Source organism: Xenopus laevis, chromosome 2L (genome assembly GCF_017654675.1).
Source record: "Xenopus laevis strain J_2021 chromosome 2L, Xenopus_laevis_v10.1, whole genome shotgun sequence".
NCBI classification, from domain to species: Eukaryota; Metazoa; Chordata; class Amphibia; order Anura; family Pipidae; genus Xenopus; species Xenopus laevis.
Window position 1 is genome coordinate 70,844,024 of NC_054373.1, and position 24,419 is coordinate 70,868,442.

Consider the following 24,419-nt stretch of genomic DNA (forward strand, 5'->3'; position numbering starts at 1 on the left):
TCCCCACAATTAAAGACTGGGCACTGAACAATACAAAATGTATACTACCAAACCAAAACATCAAGAGGCATTTACTCAAAAATTGTTCCACTGGCTACTATTTGTCTATTCCCCAGAGTATGTGGTCCTGATGGCATAGACACATAACTAATCTTCCTTTAGGTTCACTGTTGATGACCCCTGGCATTCAAATATGACGTTTAAATTTGACGTTGAAATCAAAACCCTTAATTGACCTGTATTCAATTAAGAAAATATGTCATGACTGTAAAATGGACCACACTATTATATACTACATGTGATATTGTAATATGCGGAAACCTGAAATATGAACATATTTTATTCTTATTGAATGCAAACAAACAAAATAAAGAATTTAAAGACAAAAACCCATAATGCCTCACTTTGAAAGGCCTCACCATAATTATGCAGTGCAGTTTTGGGTATCAGTCCTTAGGAAGAAAATAGTACAGAGACATGCAAATAAATAGAACATTTTTTAACAATTATCCATAGATGATGATAGACAGATAGCAGATCAGCAGTGAATTACAGGACATAGTTACCAGTGGAGAGTTGCAGCACCATTGTGTGGAGAAGACCCTTTATAATTTGGAGTGCATGTTAAGAAATAAGTATAACATCTAGATACTTCTAGACTCACATCACTATTTTATGGAATTCTGTATTTCTTCTATGTGTTGGTGACTGAGAAAGAGGGAAATGGACAAGTGGGACTGAGAGGATATACTGAGCACTCTGTGAATTAGAGGGATAGACATAAACCCAACACTGAAATTGTAGAAGTTTATTTGGGCTAGGAGGCATAAATTACTAGGTAATTCCAAATTATAATATAATAAATATGATCATAAACTAACTTTCACTCTTAACTTACCTTGAACAGTAAGCTCAGCACTAGTGTAAATTGTACCATGCTTGTTCTCTGCCACACACTGATACATGCCTGAGTCATGAAGGCTGAGACTGGTAAATTTCAGTTGCCCATTGTGTACTTCAATAGTCACCTGTGTCAGAGAGGTAATACATTAGACATTGCTACATCATACCTATTACGCACAATTCACAATATTTTTTTTTGTTTGCCTGAATCAGTTATTTACTTAATAACTGAAATATTACCAGTGTTGCAAATATTTGTACATCTTGCCTCTGAGATGTTAGTTATTTATTATATATAATGCACTAATACAAATACGGTTTGCGGTTTGAATGCAATATACAGTCCTTTAGTTTAGTCAACACTCTGTCAGCCTCTCAGAATACATCATATGCCCTTTAGAATATCAAAGACCACAATTCAGATGCATACTGTAGATTGCACTGTTTCTTTGCAGCAATGCATAATGCAGCATGCATTAGGGTAGGACTACACTGGCATTTTCTGTGCGATCCGACGCGATGTGCAAAAACGCAGGAGTCAAGTCGGATGAGAAGGAAGTAAAGTAAGATATACAAATGTCGGATGGTGTCACAACGTTGATCCGACACGACTGCTGCAGAAGCTGCGTAAGGTCTATTCCATAGTTCCTGGGTGTGTTTATTGTGTGTTCTTGATCTCTTTTTGACCCTGCCTGTCCTTATTTTGTCTAGTTTGCTGCCTGTCCCGACTCTTGCCTTGTTTTTGACTACTCTCTTGGATCCTGTTCTGTACTGCGATATTGCTGTGTTTGACCTTGCCTGTGACCCAGACTATTCTTAAGTCTCCTGTATTTGTACTGCATTGTCTGACTGTTACCAACCTAGCCTGGCTTTCGACTACGTTTATTGTTCCCCGTTCTATTACTTCATGCTTGGTTCCCTTGAGAGAACACTCTCCTTGGACCTCTCACAGTGAGACCTCGTGACATCAGAGTAGTGGAAACCTAGTCCGAAACCAAAGGTGGCTGTTATAGGTGGAAGAGTGGGCCGCAACCGGGTCCTTGCGGTCTGTTCTGAGTTTGGCATACTCTGAGTTACAATATTGCATAAAACAGCTAATTTGTAAAACCCTGCTTCATGTAAATAAATCATTTTGATAATTACATACTTTTTAGTAGTATGTGCCATTGGGTAATCATAAATAGAAAAATGCCATTTTAAGAACTAAGGGCCATCCCCATGAGATCCTGCAATTCATAGTTCACACAAACAAACCATACATGTTAAGTCACATGAGCCTATTAAGGGCCACATTTCTGTCTTTTGCTACCGCACTTCTTCCTGTAACAGTTAGAGTTGCATTATTTCTGATAAGGTGATCTTGGAGGAAGCACACACTCCATCACACCACAAGAGATGTAAAAGGGCAATATTTACTTAAATATATATTCCAGTTTGGTAAGATTTTTTCAATATGCCACTTAATATGATAAACTATCTGTTGCTGTATTTATTTTGGGGGTAAAGTTTTCCTTTAAAGGGACTACAACCTCCAAAATCAAGAAAGTTAGAACGGACCTCTAAGGAATTTAACCTGCCTATCTGCTAGTTGATTCAGAGGAAGGCATTGGATAGAAATTGAAAGCCTCTCCAATTTGCCTCAGAGAGGAAAAAAAATCCTTCCTGACTCCAAAATGGCAATCAGACTAATCCCTGGATCAACAAGTATTTGCATAACGCTGGTTATATGAGAACCGCCCCTAGCCAAGTCCTTATCACAGTTTGTAATTGAATGGGCTCATTGTGGGGCCTATAGATGTCACTGTGCTCAAGATTATAATGTGCATACTTTCTATACAGCTTGTGGTATTAGAGTTGCTTACTGTCGTGCAATGGCTGCATGAGCCTGCTAATAAAGCACTGTTATACTCTACTCATCCTCGGCAAATAAAACATAACAAATTGGCGACAAGATGTCTCTTCTACCTCTGCAGAAGCCTGCACCTTTTCTCCCAAACCCCGGTGAGCCTACCATACCTTTTACTGTTTGAAAATGACATTATTGATGCTGACCAAGGGGAGATTTCTGCTGCCAGAAAGCATGTTTTACTTATGTACTGCCTGGGAGCACATGGACAGTGTATATTTTATACATTACCATTATCTGATGAGATGTATGAAACTGCATTTACTGCTATAAAGAACTTTTTTGTGCCAAGAGTAAATGTGGTGGCTGAAAGATATAAATTCCGCCAACGTGGACGCAGCTTTGAGAGAGCTGGCTGTTACCTGTGAGTTTGGGAATCTAACAGATGAAATGCTAAGAGACCAAATAGTGGAAAAAAGGAACTATTACAGTTGCTAGCCAGATTAAACCAGCAGTGGCAGAGGCTAAAACTCTCAGTCAGGGAACTGCTGGGAATGTACAGATTATGAATTCAACATTGTGGCCTAATAATGCAAAGTCACAGGCAAAATACAATACTTTGATAGTATACAATACTTGGAAAGGGATTCACCTACACCGTAACTGTGCAGCAAATACTGCTTTCGCTGTGGTTCAACACAACTGTAAGGACCATTTGGGACTTGAACACTGGGGATGCTGGACTTTCAGTGCACAGATATTCCTTGTTCCTAGATATTCCTTGTTCCAAGTTCCTGAATCTTTTTTCTGAATCTTGTTCCTGTGTTTTTGTTTCAGCTTTTCATTGCCTGCCTGGTAAAGACTTTATTTTTGACCTGTTCCTGTTTTGCTTCAGTTACATTAAATCCTGTATATTTCACCATGCCTGCTTCAAGTATTTGTGTCTTTTTCCCAGGGCTTCCACCACACGCACTACCAAGTGTGAATTTAACTCCTGTTACAGCGGCTTCCCGCTGTGAACGTTACAACAACACACTGCAAATTATGTTACATATCCTGCAAAAGCTGTACAGTGCCGCAAATGCAAAAAGGTAGGACATTTTTCTAAGATCTGTTGTTCATTAGGTCACTACTACAAATGTTACAGTTTTGAGTGTGGATAAAGCTGGTACATTTATTCCAGACAAGTTTATATGCACTGTCAATGTCAATACTGCTTCTGCTGACAAGGGGCACTCCATTAAACTGATGCTTGATACAGGTTCAGCTGTTTCTATACTATCAAAGGATGTTTTCTTGAAATACTTTGCAAAAGATCCGCTTGTTGCACCTGCCCTGAAACTGTCAGTTACTTAAAGGATCCAATCCTTGTGCTTGGTTGCTTGCCAGTGACTGTACAATTAGTACAAATTGTACAATACTTGGAAGGGTATTGAACCTACAATTTGCTGCATTAGACCTACAATTAATTGATGGTCTCATTACTACAGCACCAGTGCCTGCCACACAGCCAGTGTCTAAAATTTCACCACAAAGCAACACTTCACTGGGTTGTACACAAAGTTAAGTTGAGACCAGATGTAAAACCAGTACACCAGAAATTGAGGCGATTGCGCTACTCTATAAGGGAGACTCACAGGAACTAAAGAAATTGGTAGAGCAAGATGTGATTAAAAAATCAGAATCCTCTGAATGGGTTTCACCAATTGTTGTAACAATGAGTTTATGAAAGTTCTCATTCATCCAGGTCATGTCATATCTATAGAAGTAAGTCAAATCAACCGGACTTGCTGTGTTTTTTCTTGAAGACGTTTCACCAGTCATCCAACTGGCTTTCTCAATTCAGAATAACTTGTATATAGTATCTTGCTTCACTTTATATCCCCTGGAATGTTGCTCCAATCAGCATAATCTGTTTATCAAAATCCACAATGATGCCATTAAATTGGGGACTGTATTAGCAAAATGGGAGCTTGATGTGTTATTAAACCTTCCAGGGAGAGGTGCCAAAACAGCATTGTATGTGGCAGACAATAGATGTCGCACCCCCCCCCCCGCCTCTATTCAGACTTGGTTTTTCAGTTTTTACATATAAAGCTTCTTTAACACCTCTTTTAATCCAGTCACTCTCCCTGTCTAGAATCTGGATTTGGCAGTCTTCAAACGTGTGTCCTATACTCCGTGGCATACCTGGTGTAGAATGCTACTTTGATGATATAATTGTCTATGCTCCAACTATGGATCTTCATGACAAGTACTTAAAATAATTTCTGAAATGCATTGATTCTGCAGGACTGAAACTGAACCTTTCCAAATGCCACTTTAGACAAACTCAGCTGTCATTTCTGGGTCACATAATTTCACAAGATGGATTACCGCCTACCCTGACCATGTCAATGCTGTTACACAAGCACCTACTCCATCTGATTTCCAGACCTTGCGAGCTTTCTTAGGTCTTACTTCATGCTATTCTAAGTTTATTCCCAACTATGCTTCAGTTGTGGAGCCAATTAGAGCACTACTACGTGGAACTTTAAGTCTGGTATGGTCAGAGTCTGCTCAACATAGCTTTGAAATAATGAAACAGCTAATTGTGAACAGTCCAGCGCTAGCTCTATTTGATCCTGCACTACCCACTATGGTTACTACAGATGCTTCAGACTATGGTGTTGGTGCAGTTCTCACACAAATCGGTGCAGATCATACAGAGAAAACTGTTGCATTTGCATCCAGAACACTTACAGAGGCAGAGCATAAGTATTCAACTGTTGAAAAAGAAGATCTAGCATATGTTTGGGCAACATAAAAACGAGGGAACCTACCTATGAGGTAGAGAATTTACCTTATGCACTGATCATAGCCCTTTAACTACAGTGCTTACAACAAAGGGCCTAGGAAGTGCTGGAATGCGTATAGCTAGATGATAAGGAAAGACTGGCCAAATTGGGGATGCTCATGCTGGAAAAAGAGGCACTTAAAGGGGAGATATGTTAACTGTGTATAAATATATAAGGGGATCATATAATAATCTCTCTAATGCTTTATTTACCAGTAAGTCTTTCCAGTTGACATAAGGTCACCCATTCCGATTAGTATAAAAGAGGTTCCGGCCTAAATATTTGGAAGGGGTTTTTTACAGTGAGAGCTGTGAAGATGTGGAATTCTCTCCCTGAATCAGTTGGACAGGCTGATACATTAGATAGCTTTAAGAAGGAATGGGTTGGATAGCTTTTTAGCAAGTGAGAGAATACAGGGTTATGGAAGATAGCTCATAGTACAAGTTGATCTAGGGAATAGTCCGATTGCTATTTTGGGGTCAGGAAGGATTTTTTCCCCCTCTGAGGCAAATTGGAGAGGCTTCAGATGTTTGTTTTTTTTTGCCTTCCTCTGGATAAACTAGCAGTTAGGCAGATTTAAAAAAAAAAAAAATAAAACGTTGAACTTGATGGACATGTGTCTTTTTTCAACCTTACTTACTATATTACTATGTTACTATGTTACTATGTCAGCAAGGATACTGAATTTCAACTACAAAATGCAATAAAAACCAGGTTTGAAAAATGTTACTGCTGATTGTTTGTGACATTTACCTTTACCTGCAGCTTCTGATACACTGGATGAGGACATAGTTGTAGCATTGACTGATTTACTATCATCTACAGTTACAGCTGCTTATTTTAAATCAAGCTTGCCTCACATGTCCAATTCAAGTAAAACTACGGGACATCTTACAAAGCAAATGGCCAAATTCTGAGAAGAAACTCAGTCCTGATCTTCAACCTTGCTACAGGGTTGGACACAAACTTTCCTTAGTAGATGGCTATGTTGTCCGTGGAGCTCACCGTTTACTAATACCAGAGACCTTGCGAGAAAAGCTAAAACAACTTGCACATGATAGTCATCAAGGAATTGTATATACAAAACAAAGACTACGAGAACTATACTGGTGGCCAGCAATGGATGCTGATGTGGTAACTGCCATTCATTCTTGTGTTACTTGTCATAATCATGAGAAGAAACTCAGTCCTGATCTTCAACCTTGCTACAGGGTTGGACACAAACTTTCCTTAGTAGATGGCTATGTTGTCCGTGGAGCTCACCGTTTACTAATACCAGAGACCTTGCGAGAAAAGCTAAAACAACTTGCACATGATAGTCATCAAGGAATTGTATATACAAAACAAAGACTACGAGAACTATACTGGTGGCCAGCAATGGATGCTGATGTGGTAACTGCCATTCATTCTTGTGTTACTTGTCATAATCATGACAAAACAGCTATCACACATACACCATCACTTCAGCCAGTACCATTACCTAATTCAGCATGGGGAAAACTTGTTATTGATATTGTTGGTACTTTTACAGATGCTCCTATAGACTGTAGCTATAACCTTCATAGACTATTACAGTAAATGGCCTGACATTCCATTTGTTTCTTATATAACATCAGCTACAGTAATAACATTTCTGTCTACAGTCTTCAGCACAATTAATAGACAATGGACCACAGTTTGTCTCATCTGAGTTTGAATCGTTTCTGAGAGAGAGGAATATTGTGCATAGGAAATCTTTAGTGTATTACCCACAAGCAAATGGAGAAATCAAGCGATTCAACAGAAGTCTGAAAGAACACTACAGATAGGAAATCTTGGAAAGTATTTACAACAGAGTTCCTACATAACTACAGAGCAATGTGCCATGCAACAACCCAATCATCTTCAGCTGAATTATTACATGGCAGACAGATGCGCACTAAATTACATGTTGCAGACATCAAACTTCCACAAAATACTATGCCTACAAAATCATCTACTGCTGACACGTTGTGAAGTGTTGTGAAGAATCAACAAGCTAAATGCAAGGCTTATACTGACCGAAAACGTGGTGCCAGAGAAGTACACAGATTCCTGTTGCTGTTAGTGTGTGAGACCTCTCTTTCTATAGCTGCATGTTCCTGCATTAACTGAATAACCGTGCTGATATGTATCTCTCCTAAAATAGTTTTTAGTAGCAAAAAACTTGTGTGGAACTACATCACTGCTGTGCAAGAATCTGATACCAAGGAACTCTGGTAGGTCATCTAACTCTGAATATTAGAGAGTTGTACTGAATAGTTACAACACAATTTGGTGCCGAAATCCCGGAAGATGGCAGAAAGATTTGATTTACTTAAGTGCAAACGTGCAGTCAGAATTTCCACTACAAAAATGCTGCAAAAAATTGAAGAGGAGCTAGGGAAATCAGCACCTCAGACAGACATATTGGAGGAGAGCTTAGAGCAGCTTTCCTTCAGAGAGGCAACATTATATGAACTGGACAGGGACATTGAGGCTCTGATAACCTCTGCAAAGGAGATTGAAGCATTGTTATGTGGAAAAGCAGAATTACATGTGTAATACAAAGAGAGAGGGAGTAAGTGAACCGTGCAGCCAGCTATGCCATCTCCCAATCCAGGTCAGCATCTCAGAATCACACAGTGAAACTTCCAAAGTTGAATATTGGGAAATTTACAGGAGAGATCAGTTGCTGGCAGGAATTCTGGAGTCAGTTTGAAGCTGCAATTCACAAAAATGCTGCCTGTCAGTAATAGATAAATTTAACTATTTGAAATCATACTTGTGTGGTGCTGCTGCAACTGCTATTGCTGGGCTGCCCCTATCCAATGAAAATTACACTGTGGCAATAGAAATACTGCAAAACAGATTTGGTCGCAAGGACTTAATAATAAATGCTCACATGAATAAGCTCTTAAACGTGACTACAGTAAGGAGATCCTCTGATGTTACAGCTCTGCATTTCTTATATGATAAATGTGAAATACAAGTGCGAAGTTTGCAGTCTATTGGAGTTGTATCTCACAGTTATGGAGGCCTGCTATGCCCAATATTACTGAAGCTGATTGCTGAGGATATAGATCTCGAATTTAGTCGCCAGCAGGAACAGCAGGAATGCAATGTACCAATGTTTCTGAAATTCTGTAAAAAAGGATGTTGAGAGCAGAGAGCATGCATTACAATTATCCAGATCAGAAAAACCTTCACTGTTGTGCAGTCAAGAACCGCACCATCAGAAATCAAGCGCACACTTTGAACATAAACCTAAGAGACTAACAATGGCCACCACAGCTGCCCTGTATTCCACTTCAAACTCTGTGTACTTTGTGACCAGTCAGAGCATACAACTGAGAAATGTGATACATTCACCCTAGAGGAATGCAAAGAACGACTTAAATGAAAAGGATTATGTTTTGTGTGTTTGGGGGCTAAGCATATTGCAAAGTACTGCAGGGTGAAAGGAATCATATGTGCAACATGTGGCAAGAGACATCACAACTCAGTGTGTGACCAAAGAACCAAACAAGGCTCCATGAAAGCAACAGAGGACACAGTTGTCTCATCAGTATCTTCAGATAACAAGGATATGGCCAACAGCAAGACTGTTTTACTGCAGACTGCCCACGCATGGGCTGAGGGGCCTACAACTAGAAAAATTGTATGCCGTTTACTAGATGGAGAAGGCAAAGACCTTTCATCCGTGAGGACATTTCCAGATCCCTTAAACTTCCTGTTGTAGGGGAAGCGAGGCTCAATCTCCACACTTTTGGGTCCAAAAACCCTGTAAGTGCCAGCGAGAGAAGAGTCAAGTTCATCCTTAAGAACCTCCACAGCAGTGACAAGTGGATAGAAATGGAGGCTCTAAAAATCCCAACTATCAGCAGTGCAGTTGTGAAAATCCCAAAAGAACAACTACAGTGTGAGATGAAGGCAACGGGACTAAGGTTAGCTGACTCAGCTGAAATGAACTGCCAAGACTCGGAAATAGCAGTCTTGATTGGAGGAGATTACTACTGGAGAGTAGTATCTAGGAGAATAGAAAGACTGGGAAAGGCTCTTGTTGCACTTGAAACCACCCTTGGGTGGACTCTACAAGAACCAGTTCAGATATCCAGTGTAACTGGCATCACAAGTGTTGGAGTCATGAATATAAGTATTGCAGACGAAACCCTTGTGTCTAGTCAACTACAAGCCTTTTGGGAATTGGAGTCCTTAGGGGTGACTGGAGAAAAAATGGTAAACTCAGAATCAGATGAGGAAATTCTACAGTGGATCTACAGTTAAGTACACTGCAGTAAGATATGTGACAGAACTACCTTGGCGACTTGATCGACCATACTTGGCAAACAACCTTACCGTGGCTAAAGGAAGATTTGATGAAAAGGCTTTCAACAGGTTTTCGTCTCTACCACAGGTACAACAGTGTAATCCAAGAATACTTCGAGGAGAGTATTGTTGAGGATGTGGACAAAGGTGAAACCCCAACTGCTTCAAAGGGTATATTGAGTATTACTTACCTCATCATGCAGTGATAAGAGAAGAAAAGGCAACAACCAAGCTGAGAATAGTGTTTGATGCTTCTTCTCATGATAAGGGGCAAGTATCACTTACCGATTGCCTACTGACAGGACCAAATCTTAATCCCGACCTTCTTAAAATCCTGATTAATTTCAGACTTCACAAGGTTGCATTCATGGCAGACATTACCAAGGCATTCTTACAAATCAGCCTTGCAGAAAAGGACAGAGACTCTGTCAAATTCTTGTGGACTAATGATATTCCAAAACCCAACCAGGAATCATCCTTACGTGTTTTGAGGATGGCAAGAATGTTATTTGGGGCATCACCCAGCCCATTTCTTCTGACAGCTGCCATCAAACATCATTTAAAACAATATGAAAGATCACATCCGAGGACTGTTCAGGTTCCTTTATGTGGATGACCTGATATCTGGAGCAGAAACCGTTGATGATGTCTATGAATTATCCACAGTAGAAAGTGAGATTGTGCTCGCTGCAGGTATGGCTCTCTGTAAATGGGTTACTAATTCAAGTGAATTAAGGTTCAAATGGCAAAAGACTAACAGTGAAAGGGGGTCTACTATGGTGTACCAAGCAAACTACTGTAAGGTACTTTATTTATGCGACTAGTAAATGGTACCACACCAGAATTCCACTTGATAAAGGCTTTCACACCGAAACGCCGGGGTGATTCTGATTCTCTGACAAGGGTGTCTGTTTGCATGTAGGCTTGATTTTTGTGTTGCAGAGTGGTGGTATGTAATTATAAACTTGATGTTACATGTTTTTGACATACCTCATTTGTAGAGAAAACTGTTTCTTTATGTATTGATAACGCATTATATATATAAATTTTTCAAGGTGTGTGTAATTTTATGCCATGCCAATGTTACATAGTCAAATTGGGTTGAAAAAAAGACGAAGTCCATCAAGTTCAACCCCTCCAAATGAAAACCCAGCATCCATACACACCCCCCTCCATACTTTCACATAAATTATATATACCTATACCTATACTAACTATCGAGTTTAGTATCACAATAGCCTTTGATATTATGTCTGTCCAAAAGATCATCCAAGCCATTCTTAAAGGCATTAACTGAATCAGCCATCACAACATCACCCGGCAGTGCATTCCACAACCTCACTGTACTGACTGTGAAGAACCACCTACGTTGCTTCAAATTAAAATAATTTTTTTCTAGTCTAAAGGGGTGGCCTCTGGTACGGTGATCCACTTTATGGGTAAAAAGGTCCCCTGCTATTTGTCTATTATGTCCTCTAATGTACTTTTAAAGTGTAATCATGTCCCCGCACAAGTGCCTTTTTTCCCAGAGAAAACAACCCCAACCTTGTTGGATTTGCCGCCATTATTATACATTGCTTCCGGCAGAAGTCACAGAAAAAAAAACACGTAAAAAATGTACACCATCCTGCTGTTTTTTTACACAGCATAATAAATATGATCCTCAATATCAATTGAAGCCCTCTAGTGACTAGAGGTAAAACACACCAAAGCTAGCGTCAGATGGTTCTCCCCTAAACCGGTACATTATGGTGGCAGAGGACATTGCTCCTTATCTTCGCAAAACCCTCTGGCATCTTTTGCCCTCTGGCAACTACCTTCCACATTCAGTGAAGGACAAATAATAGTTATACAGAAAGGAGGCAAAGACCTGTAACTCACAGGCTCTTGATATACCTGATATCCCTGATAAATACAGAAGCAAAAATGTTCACTAAAATTCTCTCAAAGACTCAACCAAGTAATAATGAAAGAAATGCACTCAAATTTGCTAGCAGTACACGCCAACTGTGGTGCTTGGGCAGTTGGTATCCCTTGATGTCACTTGATTCAGTTGATGGACATAACTTTTGGAAGTTCTCCGCAGTTTTGGTCTGGGTGGGGTTTTAATTACTTGATTAGCAACCAATGGAGCAGATAATGGTAAATGATATGCCTTCTTTCAATCCTGCAATTTCCTTTGATTATGAAACTGCTAGCTATCCAGATCTGCAATTGCCTCAACAATTAGATTAGGGAACTGGCTGTATGCAGATAATGTACTAAGATAATGTGTGGTCTGTTAGAAGTTCCCCTTTCCCCTAAAAATATAATTTGTGCATGGGTAATTTTTTTTCTTCCTTATTATCTATTCCTAGATGTTGGGTTCAATACAGGAAAAGCATGTCAAGGAACAACATGAGTTTGGGTTGTGATTAGCCCCTTCCTGTGGACTGTGATCACTTGAAATATAGAACCTGTGCTCAATCCTGGGGACTGTGATCACTTGAAATATAGAGCCTGTCATGTTACACGTATAATTTGTTCCATGGTTGCTTTTCTTGTTTTGTTCCATCTCCCCTTCTGTTGTCCCGTCTGATCTCTGTCTGTTTGGTTTACGACACTGGTCCAGTGGTTTATGCTAGGCTCCATTTTAATCTGCATCTATATTGCTACAGTGGTTCATATTATAGTCTTTTGACCTATTTGGATGTTTACTGTTGTCAAGATCCTCACAGTTTGGAAATAAACTACTCAACGATCTTCAAGGTGCCATTCTGATTGAGTTCAACTGTCTGCTGAAATCCCTGAGGTTGTAAGTTATTGCTATCTCAAGACAACTTGATAAGTTAAAGAGATCACACTTTTAATGCTTAGGAAGGGAGGCAGAACAGAGCCTGTGCTCAATCTGACATGCTTTAACACTCTAAAGCTTTGAAGCTTGTTTCTTGGTTTAAGACTATCCTTTCAAAAACTCAGTCCAATGATGTGGAGTCAGGTCGGCTTCAGAGCACAAGTCAAAGTCATTTTCTGAAACAACCTCTCTAAGTGAATTAAGTTTATATATGAACATTTTCTCTTTCCAGTTGAGAAAGTTCCTTGTTCAATAAAGGAGAAAGGGTATTAACACAGAGAGCTCTCACTTTGAGCCAGAGAAACAAAAGGATCTTTTGTGTATGTCACCTAAAAAACCCTATAATTTTCCATTGTATACCTCAATGAAAAAGCGATTTGACAGGTATCCAGGGCAAAAGCCTGATGATACCAAAAAATTCAAAGCAATGTTTCCTTTTGACCCTCAAGATGTTTTGGGCAGATTCTCCCAAAGTGCCAGATTAGTGCCACTATAGCCAGATTATTTAGAAGAACTACAAATCCAATCAAGGAGTCTACTCTACACAGATGTCATTACATAGTTACATAGTTAAATATGGTTGAAAAAAGACAAAGTCCATCAAGTTCAACCCCTCCAAATGAAAACCCAGCATCCATACATACACCCCTCCCTACTTTTAATCAAATTCTATCTACCCATACCTATACTAACTATAGAGCTTAGTATCAAAATAGCCTTTGATATTATGTCTGTCCAAAAAATCATCCAAGCCATTCTTAAAGGCATTAACTGAATTGGCCATCACAACATCACCCGGCAGTGCATTCCACAACCTCACTGTCCTGACTGTGAAGAACCCCCTACGTTGCTTCAAATGAAAGTTCTTTTCTTCTAGTCCTGATCCTCTTTATGGGTAAAAAGGTCCCCTGCCATTTGTCTATAATGTCCTCTAATGTACTTGTAAAGTGTAATCATGTCCCCTCGCAAGCGCATTTTTTCCAGAGAAAACAACCCCAACCTTGACAGTCTACCCTCATAATTTAAGTCTTCCGTCCCTCTAACCAATTTAGTTGCACGTCTCTGCACTCTCTCCAGCTCATTTATATCCCTCTTAAGCACTGGAGTCCAAAACTGAACTGCATACTCCAGATGAGGCCTTACCAGGGACCTATATAGAGGCATAATTGTTTTCATCCCTTGAGTTAATGCCCTTTTTTATGCAAGACAGAACTTTATTTGCTTTAGTAGCCACAGAATGACACTGCCCAGAATTAGACAACGTGTTATCTACAAAGACCCCTAGATCCTTCTCATTTAAGGAAACTCCCAACACACTGCCATTTAGTGTATAACTTGCATTTATATTATTTTTGCCAAAGTGCATAACCTTGCATTTATCAACATTGAACCTCATTTTCCAGTTTGCTGCCCAGTTTTCCAGTTTAGACAAATCACTCTGCAAAGTGGCAGCATCCTGCATGGAACCTATAGTTCTGCACAATTTAGTATCATCTGCAAAAATAGAAACAGTACTTTCAATGCCCACCTCCAGGTCACTAATAAACAAGTTGAAAAGCAAGGGACCTAGTACAGAGCCCTGTGGTACTCCACTAACAACACTAGTCCGATTAGAAAATGTTCCATTTATCACCACTCTTTGTAGTCTATCTTTTAGCCAGTTCTCTATCCAGGTACAAATACTATGTTCCAGGCCAACATTCCTTAATTTAACCAGTAACCTTTTGTGTGGCACTGTATCAAATGCTTTAGCAAAGTCTAAGTAAATCACATCCACTGCCATCCCAGAATCGAGGTCTCTACTTACATTCTCATAAAAAGAAATTAAGTTAGTCTGGCAAGATCTATTACGCATAAAACCTGTAACGTACAGTATCCCACAACCCAGAGTAAACCCCAATGTCCCGGGCTCGGCTCACGCTTCGGCCTATAACCGCCGCCTTTCACGTCGGGAGGAGCCCTCCGCTACTTGGATGCCGCCAGGACTTAATAGTGAGGAGACTGAGGGAAGAACTCTGGGCGAGCAAGGGAACGTAACGTAAAGTTTATCAAAGTCCAGGAACGGGCCGAGTCAAAACCAATCGGGAATGCAGTACAAAATCGGTAAGCAGCAGAGTAATCGAGGTCACAAGCCGGGTCAGCAACTAACAGGGTCGAAGTACAGAACGGAATCCAAAGAGTAGTCAGGAACAAGCCAAAGGGTCAGGGCAGGCGGAAATCAAACAGGAATCAGGGATAGCCAAGGTCACAACAAGAATCACAGAATAAATCACACCCAGGAACCATATAGAGAACCTACGTTGGGCAAAGCACAAAAGGACTGATGGCCCTTTAAACATTTGAATTTGGCGCCATTGGACGCTGGCGAATCAGCGCCAGCGCCTGTGCAAACACGCCAACGCAATTGCGTCAGCGTGCCTGCGCCTTTAATTGTCGCGCATGCGCGCCGCGCGCTCCATAGGAGCCGGCGCCTGGGGCCTAACCGCATCGGCGGTGCGAGACGGGCGTCCCCGTCGAGGGGGCGGCAGGCGTCCCTGCCGTCCCCTGGGTAAGTTTCTTACATTACCCCCCCCTCCAGAGGGGGCCACTGGACCCTTAGGTTTGTTGGGAAATTTTGAATGAAACTGTCTCACCAACCTATCCGCCTTAACATCAGAGGCGAAAACCCAGGATCTCTCCTCAGGACCATAACCCTTCCAATGAACCAGATATTGGAGTTTACCCCTAGAGATACGAGAATCAATCAATCTGTGAACAAAGAATTCAGATTGACCCTCAATAGAAATAGGAGGGGGAGGAGAATTCTGACGTACCACTCTAGCGGGTTTCAACAGAGATACATGGAAAGAATTAAAAATCTTGAGTTCGGGAGGAAGATTTAACCTGAAAGTACATGGATTGATAACATCAGATATAGAGAAAGGACCAATAAATTTGGGACCCAGTTTGGCTGAAGGGACTTTCAGAGAAATGTTTTTGGAGGAGAGCCAAACCTTGTCACCAACCTGATACACCGGAGAATCTCTCCGATGTTTGTCTGAAGCCTTCTTCTGAGCAGCTACTGCAGAAGATAATGACTTCTGAACCTCCTGCCAGGTCTTAGAAAATTCTTCCACAAAGGAATTAACAGCAGGAAGATTACATGAACCTGAGAATGAAAAAACTCTGGGATGAAGACCAACCACCGTGAAAAAAGGAGACTTGCCAGTGGAGGAATGAATGGCATTGTTATAGGCAAATTATAAGAAAATTAACCCAAAGTGCCTGATTGCAGGAGACATAACATCTAAGATATTGTTCCAGAGTCTGATTTGTCCTCTCAGTCTGACCATTGGTCTGGGGATGATATGCGGAAGAGAAAGACAAATCAGTACCCATTAATGAACAAAAAGCCCGCCAAAACCTGGACACAAATTGAACCCCCCTATCAGACACAATTTTGAGAGGGGCCCCGTGAAACTTAAATATATGGACAATGAAAAGTTCAGCTAGAGTCTTGGAAGAGGGAAGGGTAGAAAGAGGAATAAAATGAGACATTTTACTAAAACGGTCCACCACTACCCAGATAACAGTATGCCCATTCGATGGAGGTAATTCTACAATGAAATCCATGGATATATGAGTCCAAGGTTTCACAGGAATAGGAAGTGACTGCAGCAACCCTTGAGGTAAAGATCTAGATGGCTTAGATCGTTGGCAGACTGGGCATGACTCAATATATTTGGCAACGTCTTGTCTTAAAGTCGGCCACCAGAGAGTACGAGACAACAAATCGCAAGACTTCGCACAACCCGGATGACCAGCCACTTTAGAATCATGAGTCTCGTGAAAGACTGCTTCACGTAAATTACTAGGAACAAATAACTTGCCCACTGGAATATCAGGAGGGGAATCTACCTGGGCATTCGACAAGGAGGTAGAGAGATCCGGACTCAAGGCTGCCACAATCACCTCCTTAGGAACAATAGGGACTGGTTCCGAATCCTCCCTAGGCTTGGAGACAAAACTTCTAGAAAGGGCATCTGCTTTCAGATTCCTTTCTGCAGGCCTGTAGGTGATGAGAAAATTAAAACGTGAGAAAAACAATGACCACCTGGCTTGACGAGGATTTAACCGTTTAGCAGATTCTATGTACAACAGATTTTTATGATCTGTGAACACAGAAACCGTATGCTTGGCACCCTCAAGATGTCTCCATTCCTCAAATGCCAATTTAATGGCCAATAATTCCCTATTGCCAATATCGTAGTTGACCTCAGCAGAGGAAATTTTTTTTGAGAAAAAGGCACATGGGTGAATTTTACCGGAGACAGGATGTCGTTGAGATAATACTGCTCCGGCACCAATCTCAGAAGCATCGACCTCAACAATAAAAGGCAAAGATGAGTCTGGATGCCGGAGAACTGGAGCAGAAATGAAGGCCTCTTTTAAGAGACCAAAGGCCTCAACAGCCTCAGCAGACCAAATACTAGGGTCAACACCTTTCTTCGTTAAGGCAGTAATTGGGGCCACCAATTTGGAAAAATTCAAAATGAATTGCCTATAATAATTAGCGAATCCTAGGAATCTCTGGATCGCTTTCAAAGAAAGAGGTTGTGCCCACTGCTGAATTGCTTGGATCTTAGTGGGCTCCATCTCAAGACCAGTTTGGGAAATAATATATCCAAGGAAAGGTACAGCAGAGACTTCGAAGAGACATTTCTCAAGCTTAGCATACAAATGATTCTGCCATAACCTGGAAAGAACCTCCCGAACATGAGCACGATGAGAAAACAAATTCGAAGAAAAAATTAGAATGTCGTCTAAATACACAACGACAAACCGACCCAAAAGATCACGGAAGATATCGTTAACCAGTTCTTGAAAAACAGCGGGGGCATTACACAGACCAAATGGCATTACCAAGTATTCATAATGCCCATCTCGGGTATTAAAAGCGGTTTTCCACTCGTCCCCCTCCCTTATCCTGATTAGATTATAGGCACCCCTTAGATCCAATTTGGAAAAAATAACAGCCCCCTTCACTCTATCAAAGAGTTCAGAGATTAAAGGGAGAGGGTAACGATTCTTGACCGTGATCTTATTTAACCCTCTATAATCGATACAGGGTCTAAGAGTCCCATCCTTCTTCTTGACAAAAAAAAAACCAGCCCCCGCAGGGGAAGAAGAGGGTCTAATGAACCCCCGCTCCAAATTCTCCTTAATATATTCTTCCATGGCTAAAGACTCGGGGAGAGAAAGAGGATATGTCCTACCCTTGGGAGGAGAAGACCCAGACAATAATTCAATAGCACAGTCATAAGGTCTATGGGGGGGTAAGGATTCGGCTGCTTTTTTACAAAAAACATCGGAAAAAGCGGCATAACAAGGAGGGAGACCCTTTAAAGAAGTAGCGGCCAGGGTCTGGACAGACTTAACACAAGAATACATACATGCAGAACTCCAATTCAAAATTTTACCAGAGGGCCAATCAACCTGGGGATTATGACCTTGTAACCAGGGAAGGCCTAAAATGACTGGAGTCTGTGGGCACTCGGTAATGAAAAATGAAAGGGATTCAAAATGATCGGAAATGGACATGTGAATAACCTTAGATCGAGTAGATACTAGTCCTGAACCCAAAGATCTACCATCAATGGTGGATAATCTGAAAGATGGAACCTGTGGTTCCCAGGGAATACCATGTTTTTGAATAAACCCAGAATCCAAAAAATTACCCGCTGCCCCAGAATCCAAAAAGGCAGAGCTCTGCACACAACCACTGTCCCAACTCAAAAGAACCGTAATTAAAATTTGAGAAGATTGGGGAGTAGAAACGACATCACCTAAGCAAGACTCCCCAGACCCGCTTAGGTTCTGTCGTTTCCCGGTCTTTTGGGACAGGTGTTGCGAAAGTGCCACTTATCCCCACAATAGAGACATAACCCATTATTCCTCCTACGAACCCTCTCTTCGGAAGAGAGACGAGTAGAACCAATCTGCATAGGTTCTTCTAAAGATCTAGGAAAGACTTGTGGGGTGTTAAAGACTTTTACAGAAGGAGGGGTAACATAGGTAACCTGCTCTTCCTGGAGTCTCTCTCTATGACTTCGATCAATCTGGATAGCCAGATGCATGAGAGAATCCAGAGAAGACTGTGTAGGAAAATTTACAAGACTATCTTTAATAGCCGGAGCCAAACCAACCCTGAATTGACTCATAAGAGCCGTATAATTCCAGCCCGTCTCTACCGCCCAACGGCGGAATTCAGTACAATAATCCTCTGCCCGCCGTTTGCCTTGTTTAAGGGCACGTATGGCTGCGTCGGCAGAAGCGGCACGATCAGGATCATCGTAAATTATAGCCATCGCATTAAAGAAAGCCTCTAAAGAGTGCCGGGCTGGATCCCTACGAGACAAACTAAATGTCCAGAGCTGGGCATCACCCTGTAAGAGTGTAACTACAAAATTCACCCTAGATTCTTCAGTAGGGAAAGAATAGGGTAAAAAACTGAAATGTAGCTTACAGGCCTCTCGAAAAGTAAAAAACTTACTTCGATCCCCAGAAAACTTTTCGGGGAAAGGAACCTTGGGCTCATGGAAGGTACTACCTGTAGGTGGAGGTAGAGAAGTGCTTGCCTGAGTAGTAGGATTACTCGGACCAGGAACAGGCTGTTGCTGCATCATGTCAAGTCTGGAAGAAAGACCGTGAAGACATTGCACAATATAGTCTTGCTTGTCCTCTTGTTCACCAAGCCTCTGTAGAAGATTCGCCAGAATCGCTTCCGAAGGAGTGGTGGAAGCAGTAGCTTCAGCTGGCTCCATCTTCTAGTTTTTTTGGGCCCAACGTAATGTAACGTACAGTATCCCACAACCCAGAGTAAACCCCAATGTCCCGGGCTCGGCTCACGCTTCGGCCTATAACCGCCGCCTTTCACGTCGGGAGGAGCCCTCCGCTACTTGGATGCCGCCAGGACTTAATAGTGAGGAGACTGAGGGAAGAACTCTGGGCGAGCAAGGGAACGTAACGTAAAGTTTATCAAAGTCCAGGAACGGGCCGAGTCAAAACCAATCGGGAATGCAGTACAAAATCGGTAAGCAGCAGAGTAATCGAGGTCACAAGCCGGGTCAGCAACTAACAGGGTCGAAGTACAGAACGGAATCCAAAGAGTAGTCAGGAACAAGCCAAAGGGTCAGGGCAGGCGGAAATCAAACAGGAATCAGGGATAGCCAAGGTCACAACAAGAATCACAGAATAAATCACACCCAGGAACCATATAGAGAACCTACGTTGGGCAAAGCACAAAAGGACTGATGGCCCTTTAAACATTTGAATTTGGCGCCATTGGACGCTGGCGAATCAGCGCCAGCGCCTGTGCAAACACGCCAACGCAATTGCGTCAGCGTGCCAGCGCCTTTAACTGTCGCGCATGCGCGCCGCGCGCTCCATAGGAGCCGGCGCCTGGGGCCTAACCGCATCGGCGGTGCGAGACGGGCGTCCCCGTCGAGGGGGCGGCAGGCGTCCCTGCCGTCCCCTGGGTAAGTTTCTTACAAAACCATGCTGGCACAAACTCATAGTATTATGATTTGCTATGAAGTCCAGTATCTTATCCTTTATTAACCCTTTGAAAAGCTTTCCTACCACTGATGTCAGACTAACTGGCCTATAGTTTTGAGGCTGAGAACGGGATCCTTTTTTGAATAGAGGCACCACATTAGCAATTCGCCAGTCTCTTGGCACTATGCCAGATCTCAATGAATCCTGAAAAATTAAGTAAAGAGGTTTGGCAATCACAGAGCTAAGCTCGCTAATTACCCTGGGATGAATACCATCTGGCCCTGGACCTTTGTTAATCTTAACATGTTCTAGTCTCTTTTGAATTTCTTCATGTGTGAACCATGCATCATTAGTTGTATTACTAGAATTGGGACTGTTAAGAAGGAAACCTTCACTTACTGGTTCCTCATTTGTGTAGACAGATGAAAAATATGAGTTCAGAATCTGCGCTTTTATTTTGTTTTCATCTACCAGCTGACCCCCCTCTGATAGTAAGGGTCCCACCCCTTCCTGCTTCATTTTTTTACTATTAACATATTTAAATAATAATTTTTACTGCTTGCTGCAATATCCTTTTCTATAGCAATTTTAGCTTGCCTTATAGCTTCTTTGCATGATTTATTGGCCTCCTTGTACCTTATAAATGTTTCGGCTGTACCAGCTAACTTGAAGATACGTCAAATCTTTGGTTGCGGTTTCCATATCGTTGAAATACTGAATTCTTTGATAGAAGAAATGGACTCTGACACTTCTAGGGATACCTTGTGGGATATGTTGTATTTCTTACTAGCATCAGATTTTTTCTGTGATGTCTCCATTGAGTCTTTAAAGCTTGGAGCTAGAACAATGGGTATGATGCATGTAGGGACCACAAAATGTAGATAGCCCCATGATCTATCATTTCTGTAATTTCAGTTACTGCAAAATCAACATATTTACTGCATTATATGTGGGTTAAATCCACAACAAAGTATGTTCACTCCAAACGCCAAAACTTTCCAACATCTTATCTCCCACATGTCATTAGGATAAATACCATAAGCATGAAGGCCAGGGGTCCACTGAACAGTTTGATGCACAATGTACACACAGTAGGTTTGTCAAAGTAAATGACATGTAGAGACCCGAAATATACAGTCTGCATACTAATTTTATGGCTTACACTTACACTAATTCATAAACTCACTGGCAGTTTTGGTGAAAGCTGCAAAAAAGTACATTGACCCTGAAAAACCATATATTTTTAAGTACGCATTCTGACAAATCCAAAATAGGTAAATATTTTTTACTACTTTCACCTATCAAGTTGCTTTCCTAAAGTTAGTGATTTTCGTGGCATACCTGAAAATTGCATAAACATGTTGCAACAGTTTGATGCCCAATATGCATAGATTTAATAAAATAAGTTGCATGTATGTATGAAAATAGTGCATATGAATTGTCTCTCAGCTTCTGCAAAAAAAGCCCTGTTTGCAAACTATTTTGCTCAATTTCTCTAATGTTTAGTATAAAAATGTGGTGTGAAAAAATTCTTTGTAATAATAAAACAGTAGCTTGCACTTGATCCCAACTAATATATAATTAATCCTTATTGAAAGCAAAACAGCCTATAGGGTTTATTTAATGTTTACATGATTTTCATCAGACTTAAGGCATGAAGACCCAAAATACGGAAATATCCATTATCCAGAAAACCCCAGGTCCCGAGCATTGTGGATAACAGGTCCCCTACTGTATACAGTCATATGAAAGATTGGGAACCCCTCTCAGCCTGCATAATAATTTACTCCACTTTCAATGAGAATTAAATCAAATGTGAAAAGCTGACTGTGCAAAAATTGTGAACCCTTTTAATTTTGCTAAATTGAATGTATGTAGCTGCTCAATACTGATTACTGGCAACACCAAATTGGTTGGATTAGCTCGTTAAGCCTTGAACTTCATAGGCAGGTGTGTCCAATCATGAGAAAAGGTATTTAAGGTGGCCAATTGGAAGTTGTGCTTCTCAGCACAGTTGCTGTAAAACCCATGCATATGCGGAGGATTGTGAGAATGGTTACAGACAACCCAAAGATCACCTCCAAAGACCTACTAGAAAGTCTTGCTGCAGATGGTATATCTATACATCATTCTACAATTCAGAGCAATTTGCACATCTGAATGGCAGGGCAATGAAAAAGAAGCCCTTACTCAAACCACAAACAGAGTCGCTTGTTGTATGCAAAAGCTCATTTAGACAAGCCACAGTCATTTTGGAACAAAGTGCTTTGGACTGATGAGACAAAAATGTAGTTATTTGGTCATAACAAAAAGCGCTTTGCACGGTGGAAGAAAAGCACCTGCCACCTACTGTCAAATTTGGTGGAGGTTCCATCATTTTGGACACAATAAACTACCTCATTGTATTTGAACTTGCACTATTTCGTGGTTTTGCTTTACGTACGAGGTCATAGAGGTACAAATATAACAACAGGGGCTGTGTGGCTAGTTCAGGAAGGTTCTTGGGCCCTCGTTTATGTCATGGGTCGGATGAATTCAACCCAATATCAATAAATTCTTCAGGATAATGTTCAAGCATGTAACAGAGTTATCTTCCATAACTCTGTATTCCCTCACTTGTTAAAATGCCATCAAACCCCTTCTAATGTATCAGGATGTACGACTGATTCAGGTAAAAACTGATTCGCTGTAAAAATACATACTATAATTATCATATCACCCATTAAGAGCCTCTTCTCCAGCATAAAAACAAACCCACTTTGGCCAGTCTTTCCTCATAGCTAAGATTTTCCATACCCTTTACCAGCTTAGTTGACCTTCTATATACTCTCTCTAATTCAATGTCCTGTTTGAATACTGAACACCAAAACTGTACGGTGTATTCTAGATGGGGCCTTACCAGTGTTCTATACAGTGGAAGAATGACCCCCTCTTCCTGTGAATCAATGCCCCTTTTAATATAACTCAAGACCTTTACATTTATCGACATTGAATCTAATTTGTCACTTAGCTGCCCAGATTGCCAGTTTATCAAAATCCTGTTGCAAGAATGCTGCATCCTGAATGAAATGAATTGTGCTGAATAGTTTTGTGTCATCTGCAAACACTAATTCGTTACTTACAATACCCTCCCCTAAGTCATTAATGAACAAGTTAAATAAAAGTGGTCCCAATACCGAGCCCTGAGGGATCCCACTAAGAACCTTATTCTAATTAGAGAATTTACCATTAACAACCACCCTCTGTACCTGATCCTGTAGCCAGTTTCTTATCCATGTGCAAACAACTTCATTAAGCCCAACAGACCTTACTTTAGAAAGCAGTCTTTTGTGGGGAACGGTATCAACAACGCTTTGGCAAAATCCAAATAGATCACATCTACTGCCCCCCCCACTGTCCAGCATCTTATTTAGCATATCATAAAAAGCAATCAAATTTGTCTGACATGATCATAATGCCATTCACTAGGACAAAATTTTGATCCCTTAACAAGCCTTCAAACACTTTGCCCACAACAGATGTCAAACATACTAGCCTATAACTGAACTAAACTCTCTTAGAACCCGGGGGTGTATGCCATCTGGCCCTCTAGTATAGATATAGATATAGGTATATATAATTTATGCGAGTGCATGGATGGGCGGGGTGAGTGTGTGTATGGGCACTGTGTTTCATTTGGAGGGGTTGAACTTGAAGGACTTTGGGTTTTCTTCAACCCAACTTAACTATGTAAAATGAGAAACAACAATGCAGGGATAAAAATGGAATGCAATAAAACATGAGGAACAATGCAGGGATAAAAATGCAATAAAACCGCAAACAATTGTGCAAATGAGTGAAATAAAACAACTCATCCAACAGTGTAATTAGTGAAAAAACATGCTTGATCCAATAGTCATGTTTTACATAGTTACACAGTTAAATTGAGTTGAAAAAAGACAAAGTCCATCAAGTTCAAACCCTCCAAATGAAAACCCAGCATCCATACACACACCCCTCCCTACTTTTAATTAAATTCTAACTATAGAGCTTAGTATCACAATAGCCTTTGATATTATGTCTATCCAAAATATCATCCAAGCCATTCTTAAAGGCATTAACTGAATCAGCCATCACAACATAGTTACATAGTTACATA

At 41.0% G+C, this 24,419-nt stretch overlaps 1 protein-coding gene across 1 annotated transcript in view; it reads right to left on the bottom strand.

Annotated features, from left to right (window-relative positions):
* LOC108708146 (contactin-2) overlaps positions 1 to 24,419 on the bottom strand; it is a 352,213-nt gene that overhangs the window by 204,691 nt on the left and 123,103 nt on the right. The window contains exon 10 of the mRNA XM_018246539.2: positions 899 to 1,028. Coding sequence (XP_018102028.2) covers positions 899 to 1,028 — 130 coding nt within the window. The remainder of the gene's footprint in view (positions 1 to 898; positions 1,029 to 24,419) is intronic.